General features: G+C 42.5%; 2 protein-coding genes across 6 annotated transcripts; one reads left to right on the top strand and one right to left on the bottom strand.

The window, feature by feature from the left end:
• Window positions 1–43: 43 nt before the first annotated feature.
• On the bottom strand, window positions 44–15,074 carry ZNF655 (zinc finger protein 655). 5 transcript variants are annotated; one of them, XM_032394037.1, is made up of 5 exons: window positions 14,895–15,074; window positions 13,521–13,663; window positions 12,241–12,326; window positions 11,709–11,835; window positions 8,742–10,714 (listed from the first exon to the last, which is right to left on the bottom strand). In XM_032394037.1, the coding sequence occupies exons 2-5, from the start codon at window positions 13,654–13,656 to the stop codon at window positions 10,518–10,520; spliced, it is 546 nt and encodes a 181-aa protein (XP_032249928.1). In that variant the 5' UTR covers window positions 13,657–13,663; window positions 14,895–15,074; the 3' UTR covers window positions 8,742–10,517. The 5 variants fall into 5 exon arrangements, with proteins under 5 accessions (XP_032249927.1, XP_032249926.1, XP_032249928.1 ...); XM_032394036.1 differs by lacking the exons at window positions 8,742–10,714; window positions 11,709–11,835; window positions 12,241–12,326 and adding exons at window positions 44–3,730; window positions 4,240–4,344 and having other exon boundaries at window positions 13,521–13,683; window positions 14,895–15,067; XM_032394035.1 differs by lacking the exons at window positions 8,742–10,714; window positions 11,709–11,835; window positions 12,241–12,326 and adding exons at window positions 44–3,730; window positions 4,240–4,344 and having other exon boundaries at window positions 14,895–15,067.
• A 4,132-nt stretch (window positions 15,075–19,206) lies between these two features.
• On the top strand, window positions 19,207–23,930 carry FAM200A (family with sequence similarity 200 member A). The gene is made up of 2 exons (XM_032394034.1): window positions 19,207–19,316; window positions 22,019–23,930. The coding sequence occupies exon 2, from the start codon at window positions 22,169–22,171 to the stop codon at window positions 23,837–23,839; it is 1,671 nt and encodes a 556-aa protein (XP_032249925.1). The 5' UTR covers window positions 19,207–19,316; window positions 22,019–22,168; the 3' UTR covers window positions 23,840–23,930.
• The last annotated feature ends 708 nt before the right edge of the window (window positions 23,931–24,638 follow it).

Below are 24,638 nucleotides of genomic sequence, written 5' to 3'. Positions count from 1 at the left end.
CAAATGCTTCTGGCTGAGGCCTTTAGATATTTTTTGAAACAGATTCTGAGTATCAAACACACCTTTATTCAAGTGGAAGTACAAAAGCACATTCCTAAACCAAATGCATACATGTGATTTTTACATATTCTGCTATTTAGGGATTAATCTGTTTCATAATCACCAGAAGTGACCATTGGTCTCTGTACATAAGGGCATACACATTCATAAACAATGGAAAAAAAACATGCATTTTTCATTTGCTTTTACATTTAAATCAATTCATTTAGATCTCTACTTTGCCCTGATAAGATCCTATGCTTGCTGATGGCTAAGAGGCAAAATACGGTGGTAGAACTATCTTAGAGCTTAGCCATAAGAGGATTACAGAATAAGCAGTAAATTGTTATATATTTGTTGAGAATCCCTAGTGAATATTATAACATCTGAACTATGAAGGCCTCACTTGCTGGAATGACAATAAGAATTTTAAGTAACACCTGTCTTAAGAAACTTAAGATGGAAAAATATAATAAAATGCTTTGACAACATCTAAAGAATCATGAATTCTTGGCTAGGTGTTGACAGTGACCCTGAACTCTGGACATCCTGACATCTGTGATCACTTTTATCAATCAAAAAACCAAGTTCTTTTATATGGCCTGTAGACTCTTGTAAAATACAGAAAATGCGATGACGAATAAATAATTATACACAAAGCCCCCACACTTCAAATACTGTCCTGGATTGATGGGAGAGGGGGGGCAAAAATCCAAACAGATAAAGAAGCAATCGTAGTAGTTAAAATTTTACCAGGAAGACCTGCCACTCTCTTGAAATACTCTCTCCAGAGAGATTACAGAAGAACAGCAGTATCTTTTTTGAAAAGCTGCATTCCCTTATGAAGTTCTCTGACTTTTCTGTATATGTTCTTCATATTTTGCCCTATCAAAAGCAGACCTGAGCATTTTGCTGTCCTTCAACAGGAAGTATATAAAATAATTCTAAACTTTGACATGCAGAACAGGCGCTGAATGAATGTAGCTAGACCATCAGGAGTCTTGTTGGCTCCCTGATGTCCTTAGCTCTTTTAGAGGGCTGTGGGATGCAGACAAGACAGCTACTGGGTGGGGTGTCATTTGAAAATGTTTAGCTGCCTGCCGCAAACGCAGTAGAGATGGAATCCTTCAAACTCATGGATGGACAGGATGTGGAAATCCAATTCTTTTTAAAGGCAGATGCTTCACTTTAGGAAAGAAGACACCAGAACACGAACATCAAGTAGGGATGGCAAACCTGCTGGTGAGAAGCTTAAAACTAGAAAACCATCATTTGAAGGTACTAAGAAAATGGAGAAATTAACAGGAATCCAAGTGTTGTGGCTGGAAAGCAACAGGAAAGTAGGATGCTCAGAAAACAGCAGACCTAAGAGTCTGTTTTGGAGAGAACTTGGGCTGAGAACAGCAGAAAAATCTAAATGAGCTACTTTCCAGAAGTTAATTATGTTTTTACATGGGTGTATTAACAGTATCTTAGAGAAGCTGTAACAGGAACCAAATTTCAGGAAAAATAAAAATGTTCATAGGCCATATTTTAAAAAATAGTTTAAATGAGCTCCATAAATAAAGTTTATATACCTACCTACACCACCTATTAAATAAAAGAATACCATGAGGAAACAGCATTGCATTCACCAAGTCACTCCTCAGACTATCTTCTTCTGCAATGAAAAAATCAGGGCTAACAATTTTATATAAAAATTTCTCTCCAGTATTTTGATGTTGAGTAAAGCCTGAAATGTAGAGGTACATTTTTTCCATTTGCATTGTATCAGATTCTGGTCTGGTGTGGAGATTCTAATGACGAAAAAGACTTGAACTCCCACTGAAAGATTTGTCACCTTTGCTACACTTGAATGGCTTCTCCTGGGCACGGATTCTTTGACGTTGAATAAGGGGTGGAATATGACTGAATCCTCCCATGCGCATACATGCTTATTACATTCATAGGCTTTCTGCACGGAATGAATTTGATGCTGAACAAGGTAGTTTCTTTGACTGAAGGCTATTTCACATTTATTACAGTGATGGAATTTTATTCCAGTAAGAATTCTCCAATGGTGACTAAGGTATGAAAATAGCATGAAGCATTTACCACATTCAATGTATTCATGGATTTTCTCATTGGTATGGGTTCGCAGATGTCGATGAAGTTTTAACACTGACAAATAGTTTTCCTACATTCATCACATTCAGAGAGTTTCTCTCTGGTGTGGATTCTCTGATGCTGAATAAGGTTGAGCTATGACTGAAGGCTTCACCACCTTCAGTACATATATAATTTCTCCCTGGTGTGAACTCTCAGATGTTGAATGAGGCCTGAATTTGACTAAACGTCTCCCCACGTTCGTCACATTCATAAGGTTTCTCTTTGGTATGAATTCTTTGATGTTGACCAAGGTGTGCTGTCTGACTGAGGTTCTTTTCCCATGCATCACAATCAAAGGCTTTTTCTCTGGTGAGGACTTCTTGCTGAAGAACAAGATCTGAGCTATGATTGAAACTTTCCTCATAATCATTACACTCATAGGACTTCTCTTTCCCATGAATTTTGTGATGCTGAATAAGGCATGAAGTTTGACCAAAAGCTTTTCCACACTCATTACATTCATGTGGTTTCTCTCCTGTGTGAATTCTTTGATGCTGAATAAGATGGGAATTCAATCTGAAGTCCTTTCCACATTCATTACACGTATAGGGCTTTTCTCTGAGATGAATTCCTTGATGTTTCATAAAGGTCAACCCACAATCATTGTATTCATAGGCTTTCTCTTCACAGTGGACTTTCTGATGTTCAGCAAGGTGTGAGGTATGATGGAAGTCACTGCCACATACAGTACACTTACAGGGCATCTCTCTGTGAATCTTCTGATGTTGAGTAAGATGTACACTGCGACTGAAAACCCTTTCACAATTACTACATTTATAAGACTTTGCTCTAGTGTGAATCCTCTTATGTGGAGTTATGTCTGAGCTCTGACTACAGGATTTATCAGATGCTTCACAGGATTTATCAGATGCTTCACATTTATAGGGTTTTTCTCTAGTGTGTATTCTTTTATGTCGACTAAGACTTGAACTCTGACTGAAAGATTTTTCACATTCTTTACATTTGTAGGGTTTCTCTCTAGTATGAATTCTCTGATGTCTAGAAAGGGCAGAGCTCTGATGGAAGACTTTCTCACATGCATCACATTTATAGGATTTCTCTGTGGCAGGAATGCTGTCACATTTACTAAGGTGGGAGAGATCCATTAAGCTTTCCTTATATTCACTACTCTGAACATCCTGTGTGAGATTTATTTGTTCTTGTTTACCAGCAGCTGAATTCTGGTTCACACCCATGTCATACTTATCAGTATCATCAATATTCTGTATTCTAAGAACTCTCTGATCTGTATCAAGGGTAGAGTCCAGACCGAAGCTTTTTTCAGGTTCATTACATTCACTGTCACTGGTGAAGGCTTTCTTGCTGATTGTTATCTGCCTAAACTCTCTCTCCAGGAAGAGAAATTTCCTTAGGATTTCCTGAAGCCTTTCTAATCTGTCCTCAGGTTTAGACACTTCTCTAGTCCCAGGAACTTGGGCAATATCCTTTTTGAGTCTTCCTACTCTCACTTTGTATGAATGTACTTCTTCCAAAATTTCCTGCTTAGGAATCAACAGCTTGTTCTCTTCTCTTGTCTCTCCATCTGATTCAATATATAAATAGAAAATGCAAATGTAATCTGTACCCTGTGCTTAGGGGGAAAAAAAAAACCTCAGAGAGGAGAAAACTAAATAATCTAGAATCTACTAAAATGAGAGTTTATTTACTCTGAAGCACAGGCACAAAATCTCAACAGCAGATGCAAGGGCATGAATAGGAGCAGTGAGGTAATATACAAATGGTTCAGGGTGTGGTAGAAACAGAGGACGTTTTTGGCAAAGAAGATAACCAATTAAGGTGTTTCAAAGCAGGTAATAGGGAAGTAGTTCAAAAGAATTATAGATAAGCAACTTGAACAGGGACCCAGTACAACTTGTGGATAAGGGATAAAGTAAATGCAAAGAATTCATCAAAACTGAAGGGAAAAGGAGCTCGCCATCTAGTATATAGACCGAGCTCTTCATTCTGACTGCCAAAGCAGCTACAATTTGGCTCAACAACTTGACTCTTACTTCCCTGCTAATTCCATCTGATTGATTCTACCTTACTCACCTGAGCAGTCATCTCTTAAGACTTCTCTATTCTTAGTTTCCAGATCAAAGACCTGTAGATCTTGTTCCCGCTGGGAGATCCCATCAGGCTTGGAAATTGGAAATCCTGCTCACAGAGAAGGAAATGGGATGTGGCGATTTATCCCCAGACACTACACAAAGACACTTTTTCTCTTAACTAACAGTTAATGGAAAGAGAAAGTAAATTCTTAGAAGACATTAGGGAAGGCCTGGAGAGTAAGAAGGGCAAAGATCTTCTACAGGGAGCTCCTACTTGTGCTCCAGGAAGAGGTGTGTTACGGGGCAAGTTGATGACTTTGGGAGAAGTATTCATTTAAACATTACTCAGACAAGGGAATTGGTGCATGAGTGTGTACCTGTCTTCACAGAAGTGATCATTTTCACTCTTCAGCTGTTGCCTATAGATCAATCTTTGTATTAGACCTGGTCTACAAGTATTAGACCAGGTCAAAAGGGAAGTCATCAAAATATAACTTCGCTGGACTGGAGGAAGGTGAATACTCAAGCACCTGTTGTGTGGTGAGCTCAACTGCAGCAACGGAATCAGTGAGGACTGATATTCCAAGAACCAATCTCAAGAAACTTCACCAATCTCAATTCGCTTCAGTGAACATGAGGAAACAAAAAATAACACATTCTTACCCATTAGGAGCTTACACTCTTGTTTATTCAACAAACATCTACGGGGTGCCTCCCATATGGAAACTATGTAGAGACAGATATAAACAACTAACTATAATACGATAGAGAGAGGCAAGTGCAATGAAAGTGCACCTTCACATAAAAATGGTCTTTCTTGGCTTACATAATGGACTGCTAGGATCTAATCTCTTTTAAAGCAAAAGCAAGAAGCAGTCTGATCCTGAGGGGGGCAGAACTATTATAGTATCAAAGGGGAAGTTTTTATACGTCTTCAGACTAGAAATCTTCTAGTAGCACACATACAAGGGCTAGCTCAAGCCCGTCAACTCCAAAAGCCTTTTCCTCCACTTACTGAATGTCTACACAATTTATTATTTGTTCCTCTTATCCTGACATGTCACTATATAATGGAGTTTATAGATTTTTATTTAACTGGCTTCAGGAATTATCATCCCTACTTCATTTATAAACTCTTACTAGCAGGGACCATGTATCTTATATCTTGTACTTCTTTTGATTTATTTACTTAAGAGCTACTTAATGAGTGCCAATTTTGTGTCCTAGCGTCAACATATAACAGATAACCAGTTTATTAAAGGGCACTAGGCCTGTAAAATATGACAAACCAACAGCTGTCCTCTTGGGATTCCATGTGAGAACCTATGAACAGGAAGATACAGAACAGATAAAAGAAAGGCATTTACTGTGTTCCCGAATTCCTGCTGGGGATTAATAGTCTATTCCCCTCCTTTGGACGCTTATTTAGTTGAGGTCCTCCATGTCAAATGAAATAGTTTTCAAGTTTAAAAAAAAAAGCATGGCATGAAGCAGCAAATATTCTGCTCAGAATTCTGATAACAGAATTTGTAACTTTTAGCTCAGATATCAAAGTGTTTCTAAGTATTTGATAACTGAAGCAAATGTTGCTTATTTATTCTATATCTATACCCACATCACCTATACACAACAAAAAAAACTGTCTCCATGAGGAAAGAAGGGTTTGATTTTAGATTGTGTTTAAGTTAATGCAGTCAGGAATAAGAGAAAATGTCTAGTAGGCAGTTAGAGATAAAATACTACAGTTCTGGGGGCACCTGGGTGGCTCAGTCGGTTAAGCGTCTGCCTTTGTCTGAGGTCATGATCCCGGGGTCCTGGGATCGAGTCCTACATCAGACTCCTTGCTCAGCGGGGAGCCTGCTTCTCCCTCTGCCCACCATTCCCCCTGCTTGTGCTCTCTCTCTTTGACAAATAAATAAATCTTAAAAAAAAAAAAGAAAGACTAGTTTTGATGAGAGAACAGGGTTCAAAATATAGACTTAAAAGTCATCTATATCGGGGCACCTGGGTGGCTCAGTCGTTAAGCGTCTGCCTTCGGCTCAGGTCATGATCCCAGGGTCCTGGGATCGAGCCCCACATCGGGCTCCCTGCTCCGCGGGAGGCCTGCTTCTCCCTCTCCCACTCACCCTGCTTGTGTTCCCTCTCTTGCTGTGTCTCTCTCTGTCAAATAAATAAATAAAATCTTAAAAAAAAAAAAAGTCATCTATATCATCAGTATCATTAAAATATTAAGCTAAGGTTTACTGCACATTTGGTAGGTGCAAAGTACCACACCAAGAACTTTACAAATTTTCACTAATTTAATACTCATCATAACTTTATGAAGTAGAAACTACCGCTGTACCCATTTTACAAATAAGAAAACTAAGACTGACAGTTTAAATAACTTGCCCAAGGTCACAATAACTAGCAAAGCTAGGGCTCAAACCCAGTCTTTCAGAACCTGGCTTTCACATAATCTGCTAGTAAAAAATAATGATTGTGTTGAAATCTGTCCCTTCCTCCAACATATGTACAGAAAGACAACAGGAGATCAACATACCGACAATGGAGTAAAAAGTGAAAATAAATAAAAAAGAACAGAGAGGGGCGCCTGGGTGGCTCAGTTGGTTAAGCGTCTGCCTTCGGTTCAGGTCATGATCCTGGAGTCCTGAGATTGAGCCCCACCTCGGATTCCCTGCTCAGTGGGGAGTCTGCTTCTCCCTCTGTTCCCCCCCACCAACTCCGCTCGTGTTCTCTCTAAAAAAAAAAAAAAAAAAAAAAAGAACAGAGAAATAGTGATTATAGAGTAATACATGGATAGCCAGGATCCAACATATTTGGAGTCATGGATGTTCTAGTTAAAAGCAAACTAAAAGATCACTTAAGTGTCAAAGAAATGAAAGTCTCTTTAAAATAAAAATCCAAACTCTTTCACAAAAGTATGAGCAATATTCAATCGGAGGAAATTCCATTATAAAGAAATAATTTAAACATACTCCTGAAATTTGTTTATATTAAAAAATCTGGTCTGGGGCACCTGGGTGGCTCAGTTGGTTTAGCATCCGACTCTTGATCTCAGCTCAGGTCTTGACCTCAGGTTGTGAGTTCAAGCCCTGTGTTGGGCTCCATGCTGAGCGTGGAGCCTACTTAAAAAATTAAAAAAAAAAAATTTTTTTTAAATCTGATCACCTGCAGTCCTTTCCAAAAAAGCATTTAAGTAACTACCATGAGCCAGGTACTTACACTTACAACATAATTTAATCTAATTTAATCCTTGGCATAAACCCAGAAAGGCATACATTATTTTTCATGTTTTATAGTTGAAGAAAATAAGTATCAGTTTAAATAATCTGCTCAATGTAGACAATTGGTAAGATGAACCCAAGTCTGATTCCACAGTTTATATTCTTTCTAGTCTAACATTCTAAGGGTCACAGGAAGCATTAAGGCAGGTTTTCTTGCCATTGGCCTGAATGCCTTTTTCCTAAATTTTAAAGTCAGAACTCTATGCTTTCAAAATATGCATTTGCAATTAATTTTTCCTATCTAAAATTATTTAATCTTTTATTAAAACCTTTTAATTTTTAATTTTATTATTTTTTTTAAGATTTTATTTATTTGACAGAGAGAGATAACGAGTGCAGGAACACAAGCAGGGGGAACGAAAGAGGGAGAAGCAGGCTTCCTGCTGAGCAGGGAGCCCAACGCAGGGCTTGATCCCAGGACCCTGGGATCATGACCTGAGCCGAAGGCAGATGCTTAACAATTGAGCCACCCAGGCACCCCAAAACCTTTTAATTTTTTTAATTTAAACCTTGACAGTTCTCCAATTAGCTTTATTTTTAACTTAACCTGGTCTTTAAAAATAACATTTAAAATTCACCTCATTATTTGTTTTTTTGCTTATACCAGTTATGCTAAGATTTTAGCCACCTGGAAGCTTCATGCCCTTCTTGGTCCTTAATAGACAAAAGAAATCTCTCCTTAGTAATATTGTTCTTATGTAGATACCTATTTTTTTTATTTTATTTATTTATTTGAGAGAGAGAGTGAGAGAGAGCAGAGCAGGAGGGAGGGGCAGAGAGAGAAGCAGGCTTCCTACTGAGCAGGGAGCATGACACAGGGCTCGATCCTATGACCCTGGGATCATGACCTGAGCCAAAAACAGCTGTTTAACCGACTGAGCCACCCATGCGCCCCTAGATACCTATTTTAATGGACTGTATTCCTACACAATTTTATTTCTTCTTGAATGCATGTTCTTTCTGCTCCCAAACTGTACAACCTAATGCCCATCTGTCCAATTTTTCATGGCTTTTTCTGATTGTCATCAGAGTATAAAGCCGTAAGAATATAAAAAAACCACATGTGAGGTCCCTGGGTGGCACAGTTGGTTGAGGATCTGACTCAGTTTTGTCTCAGATTGTGATCTCAGGGTGGTGACCTTAGGGTCGTGAGATCAAGCCCCATGTCGGGCTCTGCACTCAGCACGGAGGCCACTTGGGACCTTCTCTCCCTCTGCTCCTCCCCACCACTCTCTCTCTCTAAAGAATTAGATGGATAAATCTTTAAAAAACAAAAACAAAAGCTCAAAACACCATATGTGGTTGGACTACTTGTCCTAAGGGGCAAAACAATGAAAAAGAACATGAGCTTCAGATTCAGATCTGAGTCCTATGCCTAGTTCTGACCCTGAGGGGATCACTTAACTTTTGAGCCTGTTTCCTCAGGTATAAAATAGAATAACATTTGCTCACAGGGTTATGGCAAGTACTAAATGAGATATGTATAGTACCTCGTAACACATTGGCTCCTCAATAAATAGTAAATAGCCATGGTAGTAAAAGACATTCTATACAAAATCATTTTTGTCCTCATGACATCAATTTCAAAAAGCAAAGGGTATGTGCCAAACATTTCCTGATTTATCAACTTACTTAACAACCAGAATTCTGATAGGCATGTTTCTAATGATGTCAATGGTGGTGGCATCCTGAGAGCAATAAGGCACCTGCCACACTGACCCTGTATGAAATGCAATCCAGACCACTTTCCTGGTCTTAATCTCCGGCACTAAGTCACAGATAACTTCCCTTTGGGTATGACCCTCAAGCCAATAATTCACTTGCTGTCAACAGAACATGCTTCTTTTTAGATTTGTTAATGAAAAATATGACTTTTCACTTACTTTTTTATTCGTTTATTCAGCTGTTCATACTCTGTATGTTTACTACTATATAGTAAAAGCACTTACCCAAAGGAACAAAGTTTTGATGTCTGTGACAACTGAGCTACTGCCATGGGGAAAAGATGTGAACTTGACAGTGGGGCTGCTAAGTCCATATTTTACAATACCAAACATTAAGCTAATTAAGTGTATAAACTTACATTTCAGGTGGAGTCTGCTGAGCCCACAAATATGAGAATGATTTCCTGAGAACTAAAAAATAATTAACTAAAAAGATGCTGCTGACGTGGTCACAAAAGCAAGGTGAACAGGAGGGTCTGTTGTATGCATTTGTAGCCAGTATGTGTGCGTGTGCATGAGTGTCCTGTACTTGTGCAGAGATGACACAGGAAATGGGATAAAATTCAGTCTAATAGCACGCTGTGCTACTAGGCTGACTCAAGTGCTAAGAAGTTTGTTTACTCCAAAAAGTAGACAGGTTAACTGTTGGAAATTATGTAATTATTAGATAAAATTAACAGCAGTTTACAATTACATCACTTTACAGTTTACAAAGTTGTTAAATATACATTCAATTTGATACCCTGAAATAAAGAAATTAAACTCTTTTGCCCTCCCATTTCCCATCCATCAAGGACAGAGCTAAGGAACACTTGATCAGGAAAAGTCATTAAAATGCATCAATCTGTATAGCACCACAAAGAATAAAGGGGACAAAGTCAGGGCCTTGGAGGGGGCCATGGGGACTTAAAGGAGAAGACTAGAGTGTTAAACATGAGGAAAGCCCAGGGGTCACAGAAAAGTCAGACAACAGAAGGGGCTGGTCATATTCACTACAGAAAAGAGAGGTGCACAGCATATGTTCCACATTCTAAAATAACATGAAAAGATCATAACTGAGGAGCTGGAGTTGAACTTTGTGGTTTCTCAGAACACAAGTAGATGACCACCAACCGTGGCTTATGAATGAACTCAGAACTCAGGTTCAAAATTCATCTGGCTGCAATGGAGGACCTCCTTGGCCCTTCCGAAATTTAACAAAGGTCATCTGAGGAGCTGCAATTTTACACAGTGGTGGCATCCTGAGAGCATCAATCAAGTGTAATATCTTACAATCGTGGAAAAGGAGTTTCCGAGCGGGGACGAGCAATATCGATGGGAAGCCGATACTTGGGCCATCTCTTGGAGATTCCTGCTGAAAGAACTGCAAGTGTTTCTCCAGAGAAAGCACTTGCCTGGGTATGACTCAGGGCCGGGCAGGAATTCACACTATGAATCCGGGTGGTAGGAAGGCGGAGAAGTATGCCTACAAAGATCAAAGAGCCAGGAATGGGAAACACACTAAAAACCTTCCCAGTGGGCAGGCTGCCTCCCCACAGGTAAAAAGCCTTCTTTAATCCTGAGCATAATCAAGGAGACAAAGGAACACCCTGGATGCCACCAGCATAGGCAAAGCCAAAAAAAAAAAAAAAGAGAGAGAGAAAAGAAAAAGTGTGATTAAATATATACATACAAAAGATTAAAAACAAAAAAAAGCAGAAGCAGAGACTGGCAAAAAAAAGAGGAAAAGGAGCAATGCTCACATCAAGGGGGCTGCCAACAGCCCCGTTGATGCTGCTCTAGAGCACTACCGGGTGCCTAATCCCGGCAGCCCGCTGTACCACCCAAACAACAAAGGAGAGACTCGGTTTAAAGCTGAAACTTCTGCTGCTCCGGGTGAGGTTACTTAGGACTACCATCTGGATGACTCACTGAAATAGACTTGCAGTGAGTCATGTCTTTAAATGAAGTCTCTCGAACTCTGCCTCTTGGAGATGAATTTAGGAATGTTAAGAGGTGAGGGATCATTCAACAAGGATTTTAGCCTATCTTTAAAAAAAGAATTTCTTCTTCCAAGGAAAATGCGAAACTTTCAGATACAGGGGCACTGAATTACCAGGAAGGAACTGTCTGGTTGTGGATTGGGAGGCTCTAAAGTCCCTCTCATAAAAAAGGAAAAGATAGAGAAGGTGAGAACTTAGGCAAAGCACAAGCAAGTTTCCCTTTTCTAACAGGAAACAGATGCCCCACGAAAGCAGGAATCGTTAATTAAAGATAAGGAGTAAAATGTCTCCTCTTGAACTCACCCCCCCGCAAGAAAACCCACTCCCAGAGGAAATGACCTTGAAGATGGAGGATTCAGAGGTTCTAAGACCTGGAATCTGAACCAATCTCTACTTTCTCAGAGACCTCGCACCTCCTCAGAAACAAGGAAGTAAAGAAATCCTAATACGTAAACTGAATAATAAGAAAGTCCTTACCCAGTGAGACCACGTTCCCATAATTCTCTAACATCACTTCTCTGTAGAGATCCCTCTGAACAGGGTCCAGGCATCCCCATTCCTCTCGAGTAAGGTGCACAGCCACATCCTCGAATGTCACAAACTCCTGAAATAACACAGCCTGGCTGCTCTGGGGAATGAGGCCACTATAGCATCGTGGCCAGAAAAAAGGAGATGACACAGAGAGGGCGTCGAGGGTGTCCAGTGTGTAGCAAAGCTGGGGAGGAGGGAAAACAGACTAGAAACTAGGGAATAAGTTCCATAACCTTTAACATCTAATAAATGCCCATCACAGCACCAGGGATAGAGAAGGAACAGTGTTTACTGGTGGAGGTGGGGAAATGGGAAGGTGGTTTCTGTGAAGTCCAGGTCTCTGAAGAGGATCAATTCCCAAACTGGGGTCTGCTATTGAAAAAAATTCGCGGCAGGGTTTACGGATGGGATGAGGGAAGGGCCACACTCGATCAGTAGCAACAGTCCCTGAGGAAAAACAGAGGGTTCCTCAGCTCACCTGGTACCTGGCTGTCAGGAGCGTAGCTGCCTGGTCTCCTGGGCTTCCCTCATGGGGAAGAGCAGGCACCTGGGGAACAGGTGGAGCTGAGGGAGGAGAGAGGAGCCAAGAGTGAGAGCAACCCTTCCCCAGGGCTCCCTGACAGAAGAGGGAGTCAGTGGGACCCTTCTTCACATCAACATTCTAGTAAAACCAATGAACGTTTATCAGGTACTGAGTGCATCTACTCTGCTCCTTCTCAGCATCAGCATGCCCTCTTTACCCATGTTTAGACCCGTGATTCAGGATTTTCTTATAAAATCTCGTATTTCACTTTATTCTCATGACAGGACATTCCTCTAACAGGAGGGTAAGCACTACACCTGTTTTGCAGATGGGCAAAGCAAAGCATAAAGACTTGCAGTGACCTGTCCAGGGCAATGACTATTTAGCTGACTTCTGATGCTTTCCCAGACACTGTTCTGTAAATTTCAGTAAGCCTTCATGTGAAAGGGCACTGTCTCTGCAACCATTGTGTAAGGCTCCCAAGAATAAGGAATGGTCATCTGTTTCCTCACAACCTTTTCCACAATCCCGCAACACCCCACAGCACTCTACACACCATGGCACTCAATTGGTGTTGCTGACACATAAGTTATTTCAGGCACTGCAGTTGGCCACAGCAATTTAAAACAAGGTTCTTACAAAACAAAAAAAGTACAAGACATGTCAACCTATCTATACGATACATAAAGATGTTACTGCTGAGTCGATATGTGATATGTATATACTCGTACAGGCGTTGTGCTCGACCAAGGAATTAAATGGTTGCTTTTTTGGCCAAAATTAGATTAGTCACAAACACTGCAGCTGCAACAGAACGGCAGGTGGCAGAGCTCGCAAAGTCATCAAGGAGGGAAGAAACTAAGTGAAGGGAACAGGGGGAGAGAAGGGCCCTAAATCTAAGAGGAAGTAAAAGCGAGGCAAGGATTGTGAGATGCAGCAAAAGCAGCGTATCTTAGAAATTGTTCTGGATGTGAAACCAGGATAAAGTGGAGGTTGTATGAATGAAAAAAAGCCAAAGCAGAGTGAATGACCACCACTCTGCCTATTAAAGAAAGATGGGCTGTCCTTAACAGAAGAGCCCAAGACCAGGACTGAACTGAGTCCCATCTGACCCTCCCTTCCAGACCTCCCCTAGGGGCCATCTTCTTATTGAAGTTCCCGGCCTCTCTCATACCAGGCCCAGGAGCCCCACTGCACCCCCGTTCTCTTGGATTTAAGTGCTCTCTCGGCCTTACCCCCATTGAGCTCCTGTTCCATGTCGGTGTCCTGCACGAACGGAGGCTCTGGGGACAGACCCTCAGACAGGCTCTCCAAAGACTGAAACTGGACAGCTGGCGATCCTGCTGCTTCCTGGGCGGATAGCTCCTCCATCCCTGTTCTGGAGGACAAGGACCATCACTGCCGGGTGAGATTGCGAGAATTTATTGCACTAAGTTAAGCCAGCCCATTATTTTACATCCTCAGGACTTAGCAAAGTATCTTACACACTGCAGGTACTCGATAAAAACAGTTAATAATAACCAACCACCTTAATAAAACAACAGAAAGAAAAATGGAAATTATTCAGTTTCAAATATTTAAGAACCAAATCATATGGTCCAAGTGTGCAGCTTTAAACTCCACTAATTCAGAATTTGTGGTATTTCAAGAAAAACAAAAATCAAGAAAGCACAACTTAAAGATTTCTGAGAAGAGTTTAAAATATTTGAAATGTATAGGGGCGCCTGGGGGGCTCAGTCGTTATGCGTCTGCCTTCGGCTCAGGTCATGATCCCAGGGTCCTGGGATCGAGCCCCGCATCGGGCTCCCTGCTCGGCGGGAAGCCTGCTTCTCCCTCTCCCACTCCCTCTGCTTGTGTTCCCTCTCTCGCTGTGTCTCTCTCTGTCAAATAAATAAATAAATAAAATCTTAAAAAAAAAAAAAATATTTGATATGTACAGACTTCTTTCAAGGGTCAAGTTTGTACCCAGAGAAACATGCTAGTTCTGATTACCTTTTTTTTTTTTTTTTTTAAGGCAGGTCCCCGCGGAATTACTTGGCAAACACTCTGCCCACTTTGAATTCCTAAATAGGCTTGCCTAATGACAAAATTCCCACCTGGTGGGGGGAGGGGGTGGGGGTCAGACCCTTCACCAACGCAGACGAGGCGGGCAGGCCGCTTCCCACGGCCCTGACAGTGATCCAGGGAAGAGCTGAGACTCAAACAGGTTTGGCTCGTGTCCTTCAAACCCAAGGACGCCACAGGGCTCCGTCCCGCTTCCACAACCCCAGAAACGGCCCTGGCGCCCTGCCCTCGGAAGGCCTCGCCCGGCGCTGCCCTCCTCCCACTTCCCTGTTAGGTGAACACGCGCTCCCCGAAGAGCAAGGCGGGCCACAGAGACCCAGCTCGCACCAGGGCAGGGTCACCGGGCCCCGGCGGCGAGGCCCTCAGTCCGCCGGGCGTCAGGGTGAACCCTGACTGGGGAGAAACAGGCCCTCGCACCCCGGCCCCTGAGCGCTCCTGGGGACGAAACCGCCGTCGGCCGGAACCGGGCGCCTCCCCCTCCTTCCCGGGAGCCTAAACTAACGGCGACGCCCACCGCGACCCCAGAACGGCTGCCAGGCACTCACCCGAGCGGAGGGGCAGGCCAAGCGGCCGTCCCGTCGCGGACACCCTCGCTCTAGGAGCAGCCCCAGCGTTTCCGGGGTCGCTCTAGCCCGCTCGGAGGCCGGCGCTTCTCAGTGGCACTTCCGGAGGCGGAGTCCGACGGCCGTGGGCAAAAGGCAGGCCCCGGATGAGGGCCCCGGATGAGGGCCCCGGATGAGGGCCCCGTACCGCGAGGGTCTCGTGCTTTTTTTTTTTTTTTCCGTGTACTTCTCTGGGTCTGACCTCCCTCGGTGCTGACCCCTCGGTGCTGACCCCTCTGGCAGCCTCTGTAGCCAGTATACCAGTAATGACCGCGACAGCCCCGGATTTGGGAAAGCGGCCCCGCTGGCCCTTCCGTGGTTCCAGCCAACCCTCGAGCCCCCGCTGGGTGGTGGCCAGCCCACGTGGTGCGTGTCGGGGGTGAGGAGGCGTGGCGGACCTCCTGGTCCCACTTCCTTAAGTCAGCGGGTGGGGAAACAGCACAGGGGTGCAAAGTACACTGATTGTTTTTTTAAGATTTATTTATTTTAGGGCGCATGGGTGGCTCGGTCGGTTGGGCATCTGCCTTCGGCTCAGGTCATGATCCCAGCGTCCTGGGATCGAGTCCCGCATCGGGCTCCCTGCTCTGTGGGGAGCCTGCTTCTCCCTCTCCTCCCCATTTGTGCTCTCTCTCACTGTCTCTGTCTCTCTCTCTCAAATAAATAAAATCTAAAAAAAAAAAAATTTTTTTTAAATAAAAAATAAAAAAAGATTTATTTATTTGAGAGAGAGAGAGATGGGGGTAGGGGCAGAGGGAGAGAGAGAGAATCTCAAGCAGGCTCTGCACTGAGCAGAGTCTCCTGCTGTGGGGCTCGATCCCATGACCCTGACATCAGACCTGAGTTGAAACCAAGAGTCCCTCCCTTAACTGTGCCACCCCAGGCACCCCCAAAACACACTGATTAAAGCGAGGGTGGTAGGAGGACCACAGAAAATCGTGGGATCAGAAACTATTAATGTTTTGGAGGAAGGGACAGGGCATTGAGGAAGTTGGGGTTGGTCAGAGAAATTGATCGTGGAAGACAGCTGCGTTCCTGGTGGAAAGACTGGACCCTACAGAAACGGATAGGTAAAGCAGGGAGCATGAGGACAGGCGCTAGAACAGAAGCCCTGAGGGCATTGTGACCTCCCAGATCCTTCCAGAATGGGTGTCTAGTGGTGGAACTGGATTTGCAAGGGGCTTTAGATATTAGTCCTTTAAGTTTACAAATCAAGTATGATCCTTTAATGACATTTGACATTTCAAATTAAATATAAGAAAAATCAGAAGTGTAGTATTCTACATGCTTTTTCAAATTCCATCAGCCTCTCAGAGATTCTAAAATGCCTTCCCTTTCTTTTCTTCTTGAGTGTCATTGATCTAATGCAACTTCCTACTATGACACAATCTCTAGTCTACAGTATCGGCACAATGGAGTCAGCATCACAGAAGATGCACTGCTTAGTCAGCTGCTTGCTGTACAGCTCCAGTTAGAACCTTATTCTTGTGTTGAACAAAAATATACCCCCTGGTGATGTTTGTTGTTCCTGTTGAGATCCCTGGGACAGTAGATGGCACATTACTTCCTCCTCTTCATTAATAGCTCTTCTGATATTCTAGGATCGCTCTGAGTTTGGGGTTTTTTCCTGAGTTGCCATTTCCCCACAAGTCGTACCAATTAGACTGCTGCATTTCCGCAGCAGAGGTGAGCAAACTGCGCCAGTGGTGCATTTGTGTTTTAAGTTTTAGCTGACTCAGGCAGTTTGCTCCAGTGAGAGTACCTTAGGAGCACTCATTTAAGAGTCCACTTCTCGGGGCGCCTATGTGGCTCAGTCAGTTGAGCATCCGACTCTTGGTTTCAGCTCTGGTCATGATCTTGGGGTTGTGGGCTCTGACTCTGCACGTTGAAGAGTCTGCTTGTCCCTCTCCCTCTGCTCCTCCCTCCATGCTCTCTCTCTTCTCTCTCTTTAAATAAATAAAATCTTAAAAAAAAAAAAAAAAAAAACACTTCTCTTCAGTAGGCATCCATCCCTAACAAAAAGTAGTTAGAAACTAATTTTGCTTTTGAGCAAAATTTTCAACAGTTCTTCAGATGACATAGGTGGCAACAGTTAGCCAACTCATAAAGTTTGTCATTTTTATCTTATACTCTATTGCTTCAAAGAAAAAACTATATGAACAACTATTCCCAAGGGATTGAGCACTTCCTTCGTCTTTCCCATATGCCCACCATTGCACTAGGCATGGATAGTTACAAAAGAAAGAAAATATTACACCAGAATTGACACAGGCTCTAAACAAGGGTTTGTTTTCCCTGACTGCTTTATCTCCACTGGCACCATCATCTGAGGGTTTATAGGATGCCTTATCCATTAGACACACCTTAAATCAAGGAACCCACTTTATGGTCAAGGAGGTGTGACAATGAGCTTGTAACCGCAGAATTCATGGTGCTTACTCATCACCCAGAAGCAGCTATCTGATAGAACTGTGGAATGGCAGGGGCACCTGGGTGGCTTAATTGGTTAGGTCTACCTTTGGCTCATGTCATGATCCCAGGGTTCTGGGATTGAGCCCCGTGTCGGGCTCCCTGCTCAGTGGGGAGCCTGCTTCTCTCTCTCCCTCTGCAGGTCCCCCTGCTTGTGCTCTCCTGCTCTCTCTCTGTCAAATAAATAAATAAAATCTTAAAAAAAAAACAACAACAACTGTGGAATGGCATATTGAAGACTCAGCTCAATTACAACCTGCAAAGTTGGGGAGCTGTCCTCTAGTATACAGTATTTGCACTGATACTCATTGAACCGATAACATATATATGATATTTTGTCTCCAATAGAAAGACTAAGTGGGTACAGGAACCAAGGGGTTGAAACAGGAGCAGCCCCTATTACTATCATACGCAGTAACTCACTTGTGGAATTTGTGCTTCTTATCTCCAAACCCAGAGTCTTCTGGGTTGTGGTTCTGATTTGCAGGAAGAACATTTCTTCTAGGAGCTACATTAAGTGTTCCAGTGAACTGGAAAGTGAGAATATCACCAGGCCACTTCAGGTTCCTTGTGCCAGTAGATCAACAGGCAAAGAACGGAGTTATTATAAAGGCCCCCCACAGTCTCTGCCACACACGCTACATAAATACAAAAACATACCGGCCATCTGCATTCAATAACCTACCTTCCTGAACCTTTTAGGCACTTTAGTGTAGGAATGAAGGGGGGCGGGTGGTAGGGATGAAAGGGCGAGGGCAGGGTTTAGACAAGAAAAACAACGCATAACAATGTAATGGCTCTTGGAGATGACTTGGAACACTGGAAGGAAATTTGAGGAAGTATGTAGAGGAAGAAGTTCTGGGACTACAAGGTCTTCAAGGAGGACCATAGTTTAGTGAGCCAGCCAGTGATTAAGAAGGAAAAGATCTACTCAAGTGGTTTATTGAAGAGTCAATGGGGAAGTAGAAAGAAAACAGCGACAACCACAGCAAGGTCAAACCTCATAGGGGATGGGATATTATTTAGGGCTTGGAAGGTTACTCAGACTATCACCTGGTCATTGGTTGCCTCTGTAGCATGTGGCTCTAACTCTGGTGGGCTTTCCATTGTGCTCAGACTTGTCTTGGAATTTCGAGTGTGTGTGTGTCAGTCTTTCAAGGTCTTGGTTATGGTTTTATAAAAGGTGAGGTTTCTTGATCTTCTCCTCAAGTAATGGTAAAAGCCGTAACTACTGTGCTAACATTTTGACAGCAAAATTGAACTTACTCTAGTAATTACATTATTATGAGGCCGAAAACTCCCTGGTAACTTTCGCCAAGCTCAGAATCTCACCACTATCTAGTACTAAAGAAGTTTATTGCCCATAGAAGAAATTTTTGAAAATACTGCCCATTCAAATGGCAGTACATAATCAGGGTCCCCAGAGAAGCCGCCACTTTGGTTTTGTGAAACCATTCATTCTTGCCTTTGATATTCCTCAGTCTGCATTTTTGTTACGGTTCCTCTTAGACACACCATCACTAGTATTGTTTGATAAGAACTAGAATTCTTACGATTACTGCCATGAATAAACGTGTAAGTATTTGAGCGGGGTGGTATCAAAGGAAACTTAAGCCTCCTTTTCCGAGGCGGGAAAAGCTGAGCTGAGGTGAGAGATCCCCAAAGCCAGACTGGCGATTGGAGAACAAGGCTGCAGTCCTCCCGCGTTCCTAGAGAGAACCTCGAAGGGCAGCGCGGCCCCGAAAGGCTGGTGTTGACGCACTTCCGGCTTCTGTGAGCCAGACAGACGTGCGCGCGCACTGAAGGTTGTGGCCGGCGGAGGGCTGCGTGCTGCTTTTCGACCATCCCAGTCACCTCCCTTTTCTGTCCCAGCACCCCCAGACTTCTCCGGGGTTCACGGTGAGACGTGGGTCCGACTAGGGAGGATGGGCGGGAAAGAGGTGGATGTGTAGAGCCGAGTTCCGCGACTTCCCTCGCCACGACAGCCCCCGACGGGAGGAGGAGGGTCCACGTTCCCGTCCTGCATCCCAGCCTCGGCCGGAGGACGCGCAGTCTCCCGGCAGAGAACAGCCCCGGATCCAAGCGGAAAGGGAACGGCGTTTTGTTTTCCGGCTAGGATGAGGTGCCTCTGGGACCGGGAAGAGGCAGTCCACTGCGTGCCCCGCCTAGGCTCTCTTGTCCTCGGTTTTCACTCCGGGGGTAGCGGACAAAAGGACCCTGGGCTAATGTCTGTGTTCCCCAGTTGTCCGCATTTGCTTTCCTTCTGGTGAGGGCTTTTTTACCTGAGTTCTTAGGGACCCAAAAATGTAAAATAAGGAAGACCCACCAAGCTCCACGGTTTTTTTTTTTTTTTTTTTTTTTTTTTTTAAGGGGACAAGTTTGCTAAGCCTCATGAATGTTTGCAGATCATGTGCTCAACCCCCCAAGCCCATCACCAATAATGGTGGTGATTAGTGTTCGAAAACTAGGGAATAAAGTGATTTTGGACGCAGTAGGAAAAGATTACATACACTTCACTCTTTTCCTTGCAGTTTCTGAACTTTCTGATTTTTAAATGTCTGATTTCAGACATCAGGTGGATTTTTCAGTTGTGCAAGGTAATTGTGCTTGACCTCAAGCGGTGAGTGGTGAAGGGGATTTGTGAGGATGCAATGGAAAGTGTGTTGGGCTAATAGGAGACCATTTCCAGTGCGCTCTCTGCCACTGATTAGCAGGATGATCTTCGACGGAACATCACCAGGTCTCAATTTTGTCCTAAGTAAAATTAATTAGATTATCTCAAAGGGTCCTTCCAACTTGGAAATTCATTGATAAGTGAATTTAACTGAAAAATCCACCTGGGCCAAACCTAATGTCCCATCTCCGTTTCCTGCAGTGCCACCAGAAAGATACTTCTGTTATTGAGAGAAAGTGGCAAAGGACCAAACACGAAAACACAACACAGATCAGTGCTGAAAAGACTGTATGCAATTAATCAGTTGCAGAGAATTCATTGAAAGCATACCAATGAAACCTATTTGCTGGAGAAGTAGGTTGGTTACACAGTGCAATGGGAGATAAGTAACTTACCATGGACACATAATTTATTTCTGTACTTTAAATCTGTGCTATTATAATATTCCTCCCGTTCTTACTCAGATGTTTTACAAATAACTTTATAGTTTAATTTATAAATGGCATGCCCTTCCAAATGTTGAAATACCAGACTTATAACAAATTTGTTGATCTTTCTAAAAATGGGCAGCAAATACTGACCTTGTATTCAAACCAGTGTTTTTTAAATGTCTATGAGTTGCAAGGAACTACATAGAATGACTTACAGGCAACGATAAGAGCAAAAGCACAAAGGAACAGTCTAGTTGAGATAAGGCATGAAAGCATTACAAATGAAATTTCAGGGTAAAAGCCATAAAAATATTACATATACCAAACTAGGAATGGAAACAGTGAGTCTAAAGTTGAAAGAGGACTGGGTTCTGGGATCATTCAAGTAATGTAAGGTAAAACCCTGTCTTTCAGCTGCCCTTGCCCAGAATATTAGCACCACCACTCCTTGCAGGCCTACAGGTCAGGGAGGAGTGACTGTGCCCCTGACCTCGGCCCTGTATCTTTTGAGTTTCACTTCCTCCGTGTCCCTTCATTTTGATTCATACTCCCACTATGAGGGAACACATCTAGGAACATGTGATCGATTCCCCCTTTCCCACCTTTAAAACTTTGACCCAGATGTCAAAAACTGAGATGCCTTTTCCTTCCTCTTAAAAGACCACAGACAGATGGGATTTTCAGAAGATCTATCACTAAACATGGAGAGAAATGAGCAAAGAAAATGTAATAGTTGTAAGGTGAAATTCAGCAACACAAATGGTGACAGAATATAAGTGCTGTGAGATGGGGACCGAAGCGGGGGGGCTATCAGGAAAGGTTAAGTGGGTTTCAGTATTTTTTTAAATACAAATACAGGTTTTATTTTTTTTCCCTGTGCCCCAGTGGGTCATCCTGTACACCCTACTCAGATGGTCATTTTAAGAATGACTAGATCACTCTTTTATAGTGACTAGATTCACAGTGTGGCAGCACAGCTAGGACCTTGGGCTTAAGACTTGGGTTTGAGTAGTGGATCTACTACACTGTGGTGTTAGACACATTATTTAATCTTTCTGAGCTTTTTATTTTTTTTTTTTTTAAAGATTTTTTTATTCATTCGAGACACAGAGATACAGAGAGAGAGAGAGCATGAGCAGGGGGAGCGGCAGAGGGGGGGAGAAGCAGGCTCCCGGCTGAGCAGGGAGCCCGATGAGGGGCTCGATCCCAGGACCCCGGGATCATGACCTGAGCCGAAGGCAGATGCTTAACCATCTGAGCCACCCAGGTGCCTCTCTGAGCTTTTTAAAATCGGAGTAATCATGTACTGCATAAGGTTTCTGTGGGTATTAAATGAACTATATACAAAAACATAATGTAATGAACTGAATCTGTCTGCACATAGATACCAAGACATTGGATTTAGTGAATTGTCTTCATGACTACTCACATGAGGTGTTAGCACTGCACTACAATGTTACTTTTTCATACTGCTATTAAATTTTTCTACTCTGCAGGATAGCAAAAACTGGTCTCCTAAAACATCTAGGACAAAAAGGACAGTCCTGCAGACAGACCCTGTTTGGATCAAGTGAGCCAGTTCTTTGAACCTGAACACTGCTGAGTCAAGGCATACCGCAGATTGGTCTCCCCAGGCCACCCAGGAGATGGAAGGCGTAGTGATCGTGAAAGTGGAGGAGGAAGATGAAGATGAGGAAGACCATTTCCAAAGGGAAAGAAACAGCATAGAATCATCCCCACCATTTCTTAGTCGGTCTACAACCATGAATGAGAGGGCCTTGTTATCATCATACTTGGTTGCGTATCGAGTAGCAAAAGAAAAAATGGCTCACACAGCTGCTGAAAAAATTATTCTTCCAGCATGTATGGATATGGTACGGACAGTTTTTGATGATAAATCAGCTGATAAATTAAAAACCATACCCCTTAGTGACAATACGATATCTCGTCGAATCTGTACGATCGCAAAACATTTAGAGGCGATGCTTACTGCGCGGCTACAGTCTGGGATAGATTTTGCAATCCAACTTGACGAGAGCACCGATATTGCAAGTTGTCCAACTCTCCTGGTTTACATCAGGTATGTGTGGCAAGATGATTTTATAGAGGATCTGTTGTGTTGTTTAAGTTTAAATTCACACATAACTGGATTAGCTTTATTTACTGAATTAGAAAAGTGCATTGTTGGTCAATATAAATTAAACTGGAAAAATTGTAAAGGAATTTCAAGTGATGGAGCAGCAAATATGACTGGAAAACATAGCAGGGTTATTGAAAAACTGTTAGAAGTAACATGTAATAGGGCTCTTTGGAATCACTGTTTTATTCATCGAGAAGCTTTGGTGTCCAAGGAAATTCCACCAAGTCTAATGGATGTATTGAAAAATGCAGTGAAAATTGTTAATTTTATTAAAGGAAGCTCACTGAACAGTCGACTTCTTGAAATATTTTGTTCAGAGATTGGAGTTAACCATACCCACTTACTGTTTCATACAGAAGTTCGTTGGTTGTCTCAAGGAAAAGTACTGAACAGAGTATATGAACTCAGGAATGAGATTTACATTTTTCTCATTGAAAAGCAATCTCATTTGGCAAATGTTTTTGAAGATGACATTTGGGTAACAAAACTGGCATATTTAAGTGATGTTTTTGGCATTCTTAATGAGTTAAATTTGAAAGTACAGGGGAAAAACGATGTATTTCAGTATCTTGAACATATTCTAGGATTCCAAAGGACATTATTGTTGTGGCAAGCAAGACTTAAAAGTAATTGCCCTAGCTACTATATGTTCCCAACTTTGTTGCAACACATTGAAGAGAACATTATAAATGAAGACTGCTTAAAAGAAATAAAATTAGAGATACTGATGCATCTCACTTCTTTGTCTCAAACCTTTCATCATTACTTTCCAGAAGAGAAATTTGAATCATTAAAGGAAAATATTTGGATAAAAGATCCATTTGTTTTTCAAACCCCAGAATCAATCATTGAGTTAAACTTGGAGCCTGAAGAAGAGAATGAATTATTGCAGCTCAGTTCATCATTCACACTAAAGAATTATTACAAGACGTTAAGTTTATCAGCATTTTGGATTAAGATTAAAGATGAATTTCCATTGCTAAGTAGAAAGAGTATATTGTTGTTACTACCATTCACAACTACCTATTTGTGCGAACTAGGATTTTCAATCTTGACACGATTAAAAACAAAGAAAAGAAATAGGCTCAACAGTGCACCTGACATGCGTGTAGCCTTATCCTCCTGTGTTCCTGACTGGAATGAACTTATGAACAGGCAAGCACACCCCTCACATTAAATCCAATCTCCATGAAATTTTGGTTTTGTACTTTTTAAGGGCTTCTTTTTTTTTAGTAGATTGTATTTAAATATTAATAAAATTATATTTGGAATTTACTGTGTTTCATTTTCCTATGTAGTATCATTTCAGGAAACTTGTTCCACTTACACGAATTGGATGTATGTGTATCCAGAATAATGATGTGAAAATATATTTCTGCATATTACTGTCAGTTTTGAAAAATAGTACTTTTTTTTTTTTTAAGATTTTATTTATTTGACAGAGACACAGCGAGAGAGGGAACACAAGCAGGGGGAGTGGGAGAGGGAGAAGCAGGCTTCCCTCGGAGCAGGAAGCCCAATGCAGGGCTTGATCCCAGGACCCTGGGACCATGACCTGAGCCGAAGGCAGACGCTTAACAACTGAGCCACACAGGCACCCCAGAAAAATAGTACTCTTAATACATAGTCTTATACTCAGATCTGTCCCCATCTTCACCGCTGCTGCCTTGCTTCTCCCTTTCAGGCAGAGCCCCATTCAGGTTCGATTTCTCACCATCTATGTACTTATGTGTTCTTCCTTTTCTCTTCTCATTCCAGGAAGTGAATCTTGATGCTAATCCTGGTTTAACACCATCCTCACACTGGGTTTATTTAAGCATGGGCACGTGTTATAATTCTTGCTAATGAGATGCATATGTAGGACACTGTCAGGATATTTTTGTGAAGGGGTCCCTTGCTCTCAAAGGGACACGAGAGAATGCAGTGATAGGGGCATAGTTTTTGAATCTCCCCAAGTCCCTCCTTAAAAACATAGC

Source organism: Phoca vitulina, unplaced genomic scaffold (assembly GCF_004348235.1).
Source record: "Phoca vitulina isolate PV1807 unplaced genomic scaffold, GSC_HSeal_1.0 scaffold79, whole genome shotgun sequence".
Taxonomy (NCBI): Eukaryota; Metazoa; Chordata; class Mammalia; order Carnivora; family Phocidae; genus Phoca; species Phoca vitulina.
This window is presented reverse-complemented; position numbering and strand designations above follow the sequence as displayed.